The 13,225-nt window shown below is 38.8% G+C and overlaps 1 protein-coding gene across 2 annotated transcripts in view; it reads left to right on the top strand.

The window, feature by feature from the left end:
• Window positions 1-1,530: 1,530 nt before the first annotated feature.
• The window catches only part of ARHGAP21 (Rho GTPase activating protein 21), a 119,074-nt gene continuing 107,379 nt past the window's right edge, over window positions 1,531-13,225 (top strand). For both annotated transcript variants that reach the window (XM_026065774.1, XM_026065773.1), the window contains exons 1-2: window positions 1,531-1,777; window positions 2,642-2,690. In XM_026065774.1, coding sequence (XP_025921559.1) covers window positions 2,652-2,690 — 39 coding nt within the window. In that variant the 5' untranslated portion in view covers window positions 1,531-1,777; window positions 2,642-2,651. The remainder of the gene's footprint in view (window positions 1,778-2,641; window positions 2,691-13,225) is intronic.

The raw sequence follows: 13,225 nt of genomic DNA, 5'->3' as shown, positions 1-13,225 counted from the left end.
TGGTGCAAAATGCCAGGAGAAGGATAGTGTTTGTGGCTTGAGGTCTGCTGTCTCAGTTCAGCTGATCGAACAGTTACTGCTTACAGTACTGGTGTACTGTATGCTGCATGTGAACAGATCCCTTTATCTCTGAAGCATTACTTGTTTTGAGCACTGAGAATCTCTTTTCTGTTTTAGAACTCACAAGAAACTTTTCATGAAACGTAGTTACTATGAAAAAGGAATTTTAAGTTTGCAAAAAATTGCTGGTTGGGCAAAGAAAGGGAACTTGTGAGTGAGAGGCTTGTGTTTGTGTCCTTTTTGCATAGGAGGTGGGAAAATTGAGGACATGAAATTTGACTCGCTTAGGTAATGCATATGTTGGTAGTCACATATGTTGGTGGCTGCTTGTTTCTCGTTTTGGATGGCTGTCTCTCTGACATTGTGTTCTGGTCTGTCATGCCTCACCATGACTTTTCATTTTTGCTTTTTTTCCCTGATGCTGTACCTGATGGTCTCTTTCACTTCGGAGCCCCTTTGCTGAAGTGATTGTTGAGAACAAAAATGACAAACTCAGGCTGGTGGGCTCCTGCCTGAACACACTGCGCCTGTTCAGAGGGGCAGATCACGTATGCGGGGCTCTTGGGGAGCTGGCAGAGGGGCTGGAGGCTCCCAGGGCTGCTTGCCATTCTGTTGGAAACCTGACACGCACTTGCAAATGGGCATGAGCATCGCTGAGGTTATGTTCGTACGGACAGATAAGCGAGAGCATGCTCTTTCTGTCTTTTAGATTAATAGGCATATGTTCTCCCTGTTTGGTCAGGTTGTAAGAGTGCTCTGCTGAAGTGCTTAAGCCCTGCTGAGGTGCAGGCGGGACTGCTTCAGCCATGACATCCCATTTGTGGGCCTGTCCTCACTTAAGGCTGGAATTGGCTTCCTGGGAAGTGTAAATTTAAGCTCCCTCACTGTATGCAGAAAGGCCCAACTAGAGGTGCTCTACTGCTCTTCTGCTTGTGCTATTTTGCACTTGCCTTGAAAGTATTGATAAATCAGTCTGTGGTACAGTTAACTGTTTATCCATGTTAAAAGGGAATTCAGAATGTTAAATGTAAGAAGAAAGAATCTTATTCACTTTGTGGCTTTAAAAGCCAAATTTTTGTTGTAAACAATACCACCTGCTCAGTTTGTGAATAGCAAAAATACTTGGTCAAATAATTTTATTCAGAATTTTTGATATTTTTCTGTTGGAACTCATTAGAGCACATACGCTTAGATTTTTATTGCAAATATCTAATACTTTATTGCAAAGAAATCTGAATTATAAACAAAGTGATCTTAGTGTGTTTTTTAACTTAACAGCTAAATTGTTAGGAATAGTCTTTAGAGACTCCTGAGAGTTTCTGTATTTGGCAATAGTTAAGGTGTATATTTCTGAAGACTCCTGTAAAAGAAAAGTTAGTCAGAACTTAGTATTTGCTTTGTAACAACAAGTATTCAATTTCAGGAAGAGGGAAAAAAAACACGTTCTCTCTCCTGCACCTTATCAGTCAAAACAACTGCGCAAACCAAGGAGAAGCCTCTTGTGGAAGGGTCAGGAACCAGAGAGGGGCATGATGACAGTAAAAATAGAAACTGACTGGCGTTTTCACTAACAATTAGTAGACCATTTACTATTTTAACAGCCCAGTTGAGATAGCTTTGGTAAATTTGGAGTTGTGACTCCTAAGTGTTATGTCTGTGTACTCTGCAGGCATAAGCACTGAAGAGCTGGGTTTGGATATGGCGTTTCAGTCTTTATGTAAGTATGCCTGTCAATATATAAACTCTCCTGGAGCTCTGAACCTTTAGAGATCGGTGCTTTTTCCATGCCTGTTGCTTAGAGGCTGTAAGGTTTAACCATTATGTAAAAAATCAGAATTACAGAAAGGTATTTGTAAGATTTTATATGTTAAGTAATACACATGCCAAAAGGAAAACTAATCATTAGAAGTGTATATTACTCATGGTGATAAAGGGAAATGTGCACAAATGCTGTATCAAGGGGAGAATAAATTCAATATAAATTCCAGCCTTTCCAGAAAGGGTGGTGTTTGTAACTATACAAAAAGCTTGAGTCAAATCCTGTTTAATCATGCAAGCATAACACTGACTTCTGCTCTCATTTATGTCAGAGTAAGCCTAAGATAAGTTGATAGAATGTGGACCTTTTACAAGGGAAAATGTTACATATTTGGCAATCTATGACATAAAGCAGCAAATAAATTCCTTTCTTCAAGAAAAGGGAGGGGATGTGGCTTCAAATGTAGCTGCCTCTGACAGTTTAGAGAGTGAGTTTTTGCTTCCCCAAAATACACCATTGTTGATTGTACCCATTAGAAATTTGTCTGAGAAATGAGTGTTTTTGTAAGAGAAATGTGATTGCTTGAAGAATGTCTTGAACTGTATAAGTATAAAATAATTACATTTATTGCATACAGTTGACAGCAGTGTATAAGCATTATAGGGATGAGATCTTTTCTTTAATGGTTTTAACAAATATCAAAACACTCTCTGAGGTGGCCTTTATACTTCTGTAACCTAATTTAAAAAAATCCTTTTATTGAAATAATTGTGAAAATAACAAGTCTACCACTGCAGCCATGTTGTTTCTCGTCTATTTTAGTTACTTGTTTATGCTGAAGATGACTGAGCTAACTGTTGAGAAAGAGAAGGTATCTAATGTATCATTACGCACTTTATGCATTTTTTGATCTTGTTCTGTTTAAAATGTATGGAAAACATCTTCATGTGGGTGGATGACTAAATTGTAGTTCGCTATAACAGTGTTGGCTCTGGAAAAAGTAAAGTTGGTCCTTTTTCTAATTCTGCAAATACATGCATATGTTACTTGCATAGACAATGATCAGAATATGAGTATGTGCAACTTGTGGGCATTATAGACATAAAAACGTTTTGTATCTCTTCTTACGGAAATTTGTCATGCAGCTTTTGACTAACCTATTAGGAAGATATTCCAGCGCTTTGTAGCTGGTCTCTTTTCTGTGATAACAACTGGAAGATGGTAGAAAAATTAAGCTTTTTTTAATGTTCTTGTGCATTATTCCTCCTTGCAGTTGTCTGTATGTTAAACTGCATAGGATAGGAAGCAGAATATAAAACTTAGGAAATGATGTTAAATGAAAACAGGTTTATTTCCTGTTATTAATAATGGGTCATTATTTTAAATAGCATGAGTTAGCCATACTATAAATGGTGAGACTTCTGAATTGGTGCTGAAATTGTCTGTGAGTACATGGGACCACAGAAGTCAAGCTGATGAGCTGCCAGCTTTGACTCCACCACCTTCATAGAAGGCATCAAATCCTATGAGTTGAATTTAGCTCTTTGCTACGAAGGAAGTGTCTGTCTGCCTAGCATAATAGATAATGTTTGTATATGTAGTAAATCATATATTATGCCTAGCATAATAGATAAACATCTTGTAAACCTGAAAGTGCCTAAAGAGAGAATCTTTTTTTCAGTCTTGCAGTAAAAAGGTGAGATAAACTGTTTAAGTATAGGGCTCTTAAATACTTACAGACATGTTAATGGGAAGGTTTCCTCTTTTTTTTTTTTTTTAAACTGGGGTGAAATGCATTTTTCTTTTACTCTAGTTAATGCAGGAACTCTAGCTGCTCCCTGAACTGTTGTTTATCATCTTTCGTTAGTAGTGATGAAACAGTTTTCTCAACTTACTTTATCATTGCTGTTGGATTAGAAGAGAGCTGCTCTTGAGAGCTATTAGGGACTTAAATACTGAATCACTTGCTAGTTGGGAAGTAAAAAGTATGCAAAGCTATATGACCAGTCTGTGAATTTGTCTGTCATGGGGGAGAGGGTGTAATAACTTAGAAAGATGCAGTCATGCTATTATACTTTTGTATGCAATCAATGAATTGCTTTCAGCAGGAGGTGTCTCTGTTTTATGTTGTCTGTTCTTAGTTTTTGTATAAAAACTTGCAGTTCAGAAAGTGTTTATTTAAAAAAACAAACAAACAAAAAACCATTGAGAGCTATTGCTACACTGAGCAGCATCATGTCTGAGGGAGCCTGCTATAGATGATGCTGGTAGATATTTGGTGCCAGGCATCAGAGGTTCTGTGCGGGTATCCTGGAAAAATACAAACAGCTGTTTAGATTTTGATTCTGGCTTTCAACTGTGAGCTTGCACCTTTGGGGAGTATAGGTAGTAGGCTTACTTTTATTTTTAATTTCTTTATTTCCTTTTGCCAGCTGCTGCTGCTTTGCTGAGAGTGAATGAGGTGTCTCCTTAGAGGCCGTGGCTAATTACAGATTGGCGGATGGTGGAGGGGTGCACTTGGAGATAGACGGTTTTCTTTTATGTATGTGTCATTTGCATAATGTGTTAGGACACACTGTATGGACTGCATTAAGCAKTAGCAAATATACTGTAGGGAATAATTTTGTGCTAGCCTCAGTGGGTTGCCTAGATGACCTAATCTTCCTTATTTTTAACTTTGAGATTTGTGCCTCCTCCCCGCTTCTCATCTTGCCCCCTCTTCCCCCTCCCCCCCCCCCCCCCCCCCCCCCGGGCAAAGGAGAAATGAAATGGAAAGCTTTGAATCTTATTGAGAAGTGTTTTTAATTGCTTCTGAGTAACAGTTGCAATTGGTACAAATCAGTTGAGAAACCCAAGACTGTTTCTGAAGTAGTCTTGCGTTTGTACTGATTGAAATGTTTGTGCGTCCTCCTAGTTATATTTATGTATACTAATTTGAAAATTTAAAAAGAGTTGTATTCCTTACTGAAATTTAATTGCAAATCACTCTTCCTTTAAAAGGCTGTATTTTGTTCTCCCCTATTATCTTCTACTTTTTCATCTAATCTTACATTTTTTTCATGTTAAGAAGTTGATGAGAATGTAACAGAATGAGCACTCCTGTAATTAAAAATTAAAGAAAATTCCAAGCTGCTTAACTGCTTTAACAGTAGTGCTGAATATATAGGTTCCCTACTTAAAATGTCTGTATACTTTTTCTTATTCCAAACATGAGGACAGAAAGCATTAACAGGGCTAAAATTAAAACAGTATTTTGTGATGAGATTTAACACTTCCAGGTGAATAGGTATCTTGGGTGGTAATTCTTTTGACCATGGAATGAGCTAAAGGAGAATATTTAGACTCTCAGAAAACCTTTGCAGCTGATTTGTCTTCAGACAAAGATAGATGCAGTCTATGCAGTAATGTGTTCATGGTGCTGAGAAACTTCTCAATTTTGACAGCTCAAAACTGAGTTAATCTACAACTTAAGTAGCTTTTTTGTATTGGAGAACTTTCCATGTGCTATCTTGGAGAGCCATTGTATGAAATCTAGTATATGGAGCCAAAGTAATGTTTTAGATTTTAGAACTGTAGTGCAGTTCCCTCTTTTTTTTTTTGGGGGGGGGGGGAGAAAAAACACACTTTAACTTGCCCAAGGGCTATCTTGTTGCAACAGAACTTGAAGTGATTGATTTCTGAACTAATAAACTGGATTGATATTTAAATACAATTCTTTAAACTTTAAGCCTGTTATAGGCTAGACACTTTTAAACTTATATGCCCTCAGTTTTATAATGTTTACAAGGGCCAGAGTTCAGCTGGTGCTTGCAAGGGTATGCAAAACTGTCAGATTTCGTTGTGATGCAAGAGTTGAACTGAAATATCTTTTTGTTGTTGTTGTTTGGGCTAACAAAGAAGCAGCACATGCAGTATGTGCACCTCAAGCAGGTGGTTCTGACTGCCTTTATGTTCTGGCCTGTTTTCATAGGATGAAGGCCTAATTAGGGTTATCTCAGAAAGGAATGCCCCAGCTTTCATGTAAAATGCAGTCCCGTTGCAGTTCACTCTTTGTTGTTGCGCTTCATTTTTCTTCTCAGCTATCCATTTTTAACACAATTTCAATAGGGAGTCTGTGATTCTGGTGACAGGCGTTCTCATATATAGCCACAAACATTTCTTATTCATCAATGGTTGTAAATTCTACTTGTTCCTTCTTGCATGCATTTTTAAATTTTATTGTCCTCACTCACCATGGTAAAAGGTGGGTAAGTAAACTTTGCCTGGAGTGATCAATTTGCATGGCAATTTTACAGCCTTTCTGCTCCATTCTATGTACTTATGCTGTTTTCTTATGGGTTCTCTTTGAATACAGTCCATCATTTTGTTCGTTTTAGTTTTTTTTAATTTGGAGAAATTGCTTTGGAATTACCTATAAGGTAGATTTTGAACATGATCTTTCTGGTCTTAGGAAGAATGAATGTCTGGTATACCGCTCTTGGGGCGTCAGAGTACCTCATCTCACCAAATTAGCATTGATATGAAAGTTAGGAGATTTTAAAAGGTTTACGTGGATAGTCTTCGATGTTTCTGGCAATCCGTGCATCTGAATCAGAAGCTGGAGTAACTCAGTAGCCATAAATAGTTTGGTAAGCCCATGTTCTGACCCTGATGTCAGGGAGGTAATCTTGCAAGCTGGTCAGATGCATATTTTTGGTTAGCATTTTATTTTTTTAAACGAGTTATTGTTACTTTTTAAAAATACTGCATACCTGACCAAAATGGTCCTTGTAGCTCAATTTGCAGTACAGAGTTTTTTCCGTATGCAAGTGTTACGAAACATGGCGTTGTATAATGGATACATGCCAATACTAGTAGCATTTCATAGCCCATGCCCTATAGGTGTTCTTTTTTATGACTTCTTTATGGGTGGTTTAGAATAACTTTTTCTCTGCTGACGTTGTGCCTGAGAGTATGATTCAGCTGTATAGCTAAACAGGTCTGATAGCTTTCTGCTGTTTTAGGGTGCTAAATGGCACCTTATTTTTCTACTTGCACAGACTATGGATCATTTGTTTGCTGTTGTGCAGCAGGAGGTTAGTGAAGAGTTGTCTGTGAAGAAATGCGAAAGGACCTTTTGATGCTTGAAACTGGTTGATATGAAATGAAAATTCAGTGTGCATAGATGTCAAGTAATACCTGTGGGGGAGGGGAAAAAGGCCATCTTAATGTCACATGTCGAATACTAACAGGTAATGGTTAGCTCAGAGCTCATGAGTGAAATCTTAGTGTTGTGATAGGTAGCTCCAAGGAAGCAACAACTTAATGCTCAGTAGTGGTCAGAAAAGGAAATTAACTGTTAGGAATTATTCGGAAACGGATGACACTGTCCTATGTTATGCTTCCATGTATAAATCCGTAGTGCACTTAAGAGCTTGAGTGGGTAGGTTGAGTTCTGTGCCTTTCCTCTTCTCTTTCCTCCCCCTTTCATCATCTCAGAAACAACATAGTAGAACCAGAAAAGTCTCAGAGAAAAAGTGGCTGTGATAACTGAATAGTTTCTGTACGGAGAACAATTAAGGAAGCTGTCACGTTACAGCTTGGGAAAGAGGAGATTGTGGAGGTGGAGAAATGACTTGAGATCTGGTAGCCTTCTCTATTTTGTATGGATCAGCTTTTTGCTCTCCAGTACAAGAGCTTGGGGGTGTCACATGAGTAGAGTGGAGTCAGAAAAAGCAAAGCAAAATGACTCTTTGCATAACAATTAATTATGCTTGTAGTTCTTTGCCAGGGTATTTTGGAAGCTAAATGTGTACAGAAGTTGAAGAACAACCTGGATAAATTTTTGGCAGAGGAATACGTTGAGAGTTGCTAAATACCCTTGTAGCGGAATGAATTATGGATTTGCAAATAACTGAAGCTGGGAGAACACTCTAGTGATGCCTGTTCTTGTGTGCTTTCCTAATCTGCTGCAACTATCTGCATTTGGTCACTGCTGGAGATGGGGCTGGTTGGACCTTTGGTCTGATACATGTTCTTATATCTTATGATACTGCTTCTGTAATGGCTTGTCAGAGTTTCTGATACTTTCAGACCTCTGAGATGGAAGCTCTGTATTGCATGTGCTGAAACAAGGAGCTATTTGCTGTCAGAAACAGGAAATGCAATTTTTCAAATGTTCGGGACTTGAACTTATTTTTGCCTTAGGTCCATCTCTCCAAGGTTCACACTAGATATCAGACTTACTTGTTTGCTTTTGTAGAAGTTACTATTAGCTGTTGTTGCATCATATGGGTCTACTATTCTCCCCTGCTTTTGATTAGTTAAAATTAAATGCACAATAATCAGCTCTTGTGTTTACCCCATCTCTTCCTCCACCCCCTCCCAGTTGAAGGAGAAGGCAAGGTGATTGTGTGGCTTGTACACAGAAATTAAATATGCTGTTGTAGTTGTATTTCTTTCCTACTTGTTGACAATCATGCAAGTACTTTCTTGTCTGTTGAACTGTTTTCTGCATTACTTCATTTGGTGGACTGCATAAATGTCAAGACTTTATTCCTGATTCCAAGTCTTGGAAGTACTGCAGCAGTGAAAACAGTAAATCCCTAAGAGCTGGTGGGATACTCCATACTGCTTCTATGGGGAATGATGCTGCTAGCTCTTGGCCCGCTCTAGAGTAGCTGGTTGCCTTCCCTTGTTCCTCTTCCGTTCCCGTGCTGTGGTACTGGTGTAGGGAAAAGAAACAGCACTTTGAGGGGCTACAAAGCAAACTACATAGCTTCATGGGAAGCTACACAGGACTGAGTGGTGTACAGGTGGGGGAAAATACTGGAGGGAGAAGCTGTACTTGGTGATAAGCAACTTCTCTCCTTCACCAATGCTTTAAATCACAGTTACCAAGAAGGTAAAAAAGTTAATCCCTTACCTAAAGGACTGTCGAATGAAGTGGCTACAAAGTAGTTTTGCTGGGTTGGGTTTTTTGTCTTTAGGGGGTGGGCAGACCAACAGCTCTCCCCACCCCACCCCCCAAGACCAAGCCCCCTCTTGCTTTGCACTGTTTTAAAAACTGTCCAGAATGTTAAAAGGCATAAATGGCCAAGGTGGTGCCTGCTCCTGTAATCGCTCATTCGTGACTCAGACTAAATTCTTTAAGGTGAGTGAGTAGAGACAGTGGTAATATTGCATGGTTACTCAGCAAGGTGTGTACAGGATAAATAGTTGTTCACTGGTAAATTTATATTGTAGATAATAATTTTTTTCCTCATTTAAATTAAACTGGGGAGTTGTATAAATTAAAACACCATAAATTCTGGGGGAAAAAAAATCTTGTGTTCAATTGAAGACTGACTTCTCAGAACTTAATTATGCCTGGTTTTCATGCTTTATCTGGCATGAGTTTATTTAGGAAAAAGACTCTTTCCCTTCTGCTACCCCCACCCCTGCCTCAGCATGTTAACCTTTTCGTGGCCAAGTGTTGGTAGCCTGAACTGTGGGTGATACAACATCAGTCTGATGTAACGGTTATCTCTAGGCTTCCTTGCAGCTTGCAATGGGAACCTGAAGTTTGGAAACTGAATTTTATCTGTTTATTATGCTCTTTCTGCTCTGAGGGGTGTGAAGCACAAACACCACAATAATGTCTGTGTTATGAATAGTGTCAGCAGGGTGAATCATAATGTTTTAAAGTGTATGTTTTTTTTCTGTTTTTTCTGTTTTTTTTTTCCCCCTTCTTTAAATCCAAGCCATTAAAGAGTAGAGGGGAAGGTATTATGTGTAAGATTAGAGAACAGGATTTGTGGGAGTGACTTGACCTAAAGTTCAGTTAATTCTGTGGTCACTTCCCCCCACTTAGATAATCTGGCTTGGCAGACTGACTTCTCTTTGCTTCTTTAGCCCGAAAAGACTGTGAGATCCCATTCCTTGAAAGGCTCTTGTAGCCTTCCCTACATTTGTCAGCGAGAAAGCAGGGATTACAAAAATATGTTCTCAAGTGAGAATTATGAAGTGCTTCAATCCAGAAAGAGCAATGTGGGTTGTGGCCCTCCCCCCCGCCCCTTCTTTATCCCATGAAGCCGTTGTTTTTTTTGAGGAACTTGATTTCTTCCCTTTTTTGATTTCTTCCCCTTTTCTCATTTGGGAGTGGAATAGGAATAGTTGCATTTTAGAATGACTCAGTACAGAAAGCTCTTCCAATTAATTCTTGTCCTTTTAATAAAGCCTTCCTGGGATACTTTCACTTTCTTCAAGCTTGTTTTTGCACTGTTAGCATACTGCTATTACACAGCGGTGGTAGAGGCTTTACTGTTCTGTTAAACTATTTTGCACTTTGAATTCCATCCAGTTTCCAGGAGTTCCATCATATTTACTGTTTAAAATGATTGCAGTCCAGAATACTTTTTTTTATTAAACTGTTAAGTAGTGATTTGTAATAGAAGATTTAAGAAGTTGCTGAAAATGTATGGCTAAGAAAACATTTTGTGATGGCTTATGTTAATAAAAGTTTCTTACAATTGCAAAAAGAAACTCAATCGCAGTTTAAAATACTGAAACAAATGAAAAATGGCTGGTACTTACTATGTTACTTCATAAAATGACTTACCTAAATCCTTCCAGCAGAAGATTCTCTTTGACTTCAGGCTTTGGATCAGTGCTTCTGATAAACTGGGTTTGGAAAAAGCCTTTAGTTCTTAAGAAAACTAGTTACACCCATTCTGTTGCTGTTCTTAAAATAAAGCTGACTGCTTTCTCTTACCTGCTAGAATAAAAAGTAAATAACCTCCCTCATACACCTTCTGTAACCCTTGCTTTTGGGGAATCAGTGTTGGGTGTAAGCACAGATACCTCAAATAGCATTTTCTTAGAACATTAGTCTAAAAAGGCTACAAATACAAGTTTTATCTTGTTTCTTTTTATAGTGCAAAGCCACATATAGTATCTAAAACCTGACATGCTGTTAAGTATGAAGAGATACAATTAAAACACTAAAAGTGTTGTGAAATAACAGTATTTTAAAACTAATTGAATAAGTAGTGGAAGTATTTGTTTCAAGATGGAAGAGCTGATAATTTTCTACAACACCTTCACTAGTAACCACTTTCAGGGGAAAAAAAACTCAAACTTTTCTCATTAAAGGAAATCTGGAAGGAATAAGGACTGCTTTTTTCGATGTCTGTAACTTGAAATTTCTCCAAGAAGAGGTGAATAAAGACTACTTGCTCTAAACATAGTACAATTTGTAAATTTGTAAACTGTAAATTTTATGTCAAAAATGACACTAATTCCTGAGCATCTTTTCACAGGGATTCATGGTATGGAGTACAGTCATATTTATTTAGTGTCTCTTGTAGTATTAAAAAAGTCTATCTGTTTTGAAGCGAATTACCCCTTCCCCGTTTTCTGCAACTTTCTGAAACCAAGATACTAACCTTTGTGAAATAAAGTTTGTAGAAGCTTTGTGTGCAAAGCGCATAGGAATCTCACCTAGAAATAATAAAGTAGATGATTAAGTGTACTACCTAAACAATGAGTGGAGAAGTAGTAAGAACATACTAATGCTTTCTTAAGAAATACTGCTCTTAGGGTTTCTAATTGCTATTGAATTTGTGCTTTACTATATGATCCTTCTGCAGCTCTTTGTAGTCAGCTGTGAATATTTGAAGCTTTTTTTTCCCCTCTTCTTTTGGGGTTATAATAATGAGGCAAATTCCTGTGAAAATACATTCTTATTAAAGACCATATTTGTAAATTTGGTAAGTAGATCTTGTATAACCTGAGTTTGAAGTAAGATGTAGTCAAAAGACAGTGCCCACAGTGGCAAAATACAGGGATCACCTGATTTGTGAAAACTAGCTGTGGTATGAAGAAAAGGCTTTTCTATAGTATTTACAAGATTTCATATGGAGCCTGAAAGCCACTACTGTATCAACTGCAGCTAGTCTTTGATATTATATCTTTCTATGATGCAGGAATTTCTGGCTCTCACAGAGATCAATATCAAGGTGTTTTTTTCCTTCTGTCACTTCCTCCCTTCCCTATATACACTTGATTATATGTTGTAACTGTAGATTCTGCAAATGATTGCTGAAGCCAAAAGTTTGAGAAAAGGATGACACTTGCACGAATAACCTAGTTCCAGTAAAATTAGATGAGGGTGACGAAGAAGGGATGGATACATCCTTATGCTTCACATTAGAAAGCTTATGTTAGCAGAGTACTGCCAAACCATACTGGACATAAACAGTATGTTAGGGATTTGAGCTAGTATATAATACTGTGGGCAAAAGAAAAAAAAAAAGTCTGAACCTGATTTGTCTGTAGCTATCATCTGTGTAGCTGCTGCGTAGTGTATTCTTACAACTGAAGACAAGGCCTGGAGCAAAAAACAATTTTCACAAATTGGTGAATCATTGAAGTTGGAAGATAGATTTGGAGAACATTTAGTCCAACCCCCCTGCTCAAGCAGGGTCAACTACAGCAGGTTGCCCAGAACTGTGTCCAGTCAGGTTTTAAATATCTCCAAGGATAAGTCTCCACAACCTCTCTGGGCAACCTGTTCCAGTGTTCAACCACCCTCAGAGTTTGTTTGTTTTTGTTTTCTTTAATTTTTAAATGATTTCCTGTATTTCAGTCTGTGCCCTTGCTGCTCATTGTTTCACTGGGCACCACTGAGAAGAGTCTAGCTCTGTCTTCTTCACACCCTCCCATCAGGTGTTTATATGCATTGATAAGATCCCCCTGAGCCTTCTCTTCTCCAGACTAAACAGTCCCAGCTACCTCAGCCTCTCTTCTTATGTCAGGTTGCTCCAATTCCTTAATCATCTTTGTGGCCATTTGCTGGACCCATTCCAGTATGTCCACATCTGGTGTTGAGGAGCCCAGAACTGGACACGGCACTCCAGATGTGTCTCACCAGTGCTGAGTACAGGGAAGGATCATTTCCCTCAACCTGCTGGCAGTGCTTCTCCAAATGCAGCCCAGAAGGCTGTTGACCTTTGCTGCAGAAGCATGTTGCTGGCCCATGTTAAACTTACAGTCCACCAAGACCCCCAGGACCTTTTCTGCAAAGCTGATCTCCAGTCAGTTGGCCCCCACCCTGTACTGGTGTGTGGCATTATTCCTCCCTAGGTGCAGGACTTGGCATTTCCCTTTGTTGAAATTCATGAGGTTCCTGTTGGCCCATTTCTCCAGCCTGTTGAGATCCCTCTGAATGGCTGCACAACCATCTGCTGTCTCAGCCACTCCTCCCAGTTTTGTATCAACTGCAAGCTAGCTGAAGCTGCACCCTATCCCATCATCCAAGCCATTAATGAGGATGTTAAACAGTATTGGCCTCAGCATTGACCCCTGGGGTACTCCACTGGTGACTGGCCTCCAGCTGGACTTCTTGCCACTGGTCACAACCTCTAAGCCTGGCAGTGCAGATGCTTT

This window comes from Apteryx rowi, unplaced genomic scaffold, assembly GCF_003343035.1.
Source record: "Apteryx rowi isolate R43461 unplaced genomic scaffold, aptRow1 scaffold_231, whole genome shotgun sequence".
Taxonomy (NCBI): Eukaryota; Metazoa; Chordata; class Aves; order Apterygiformes; family Apterygidae; genus Apteryx; species Apteryx rowi.
Note: the sequence above shows the minus strand (reverse complement) of the source record. Positions and strands in the feature narration are given on the sequence as shown.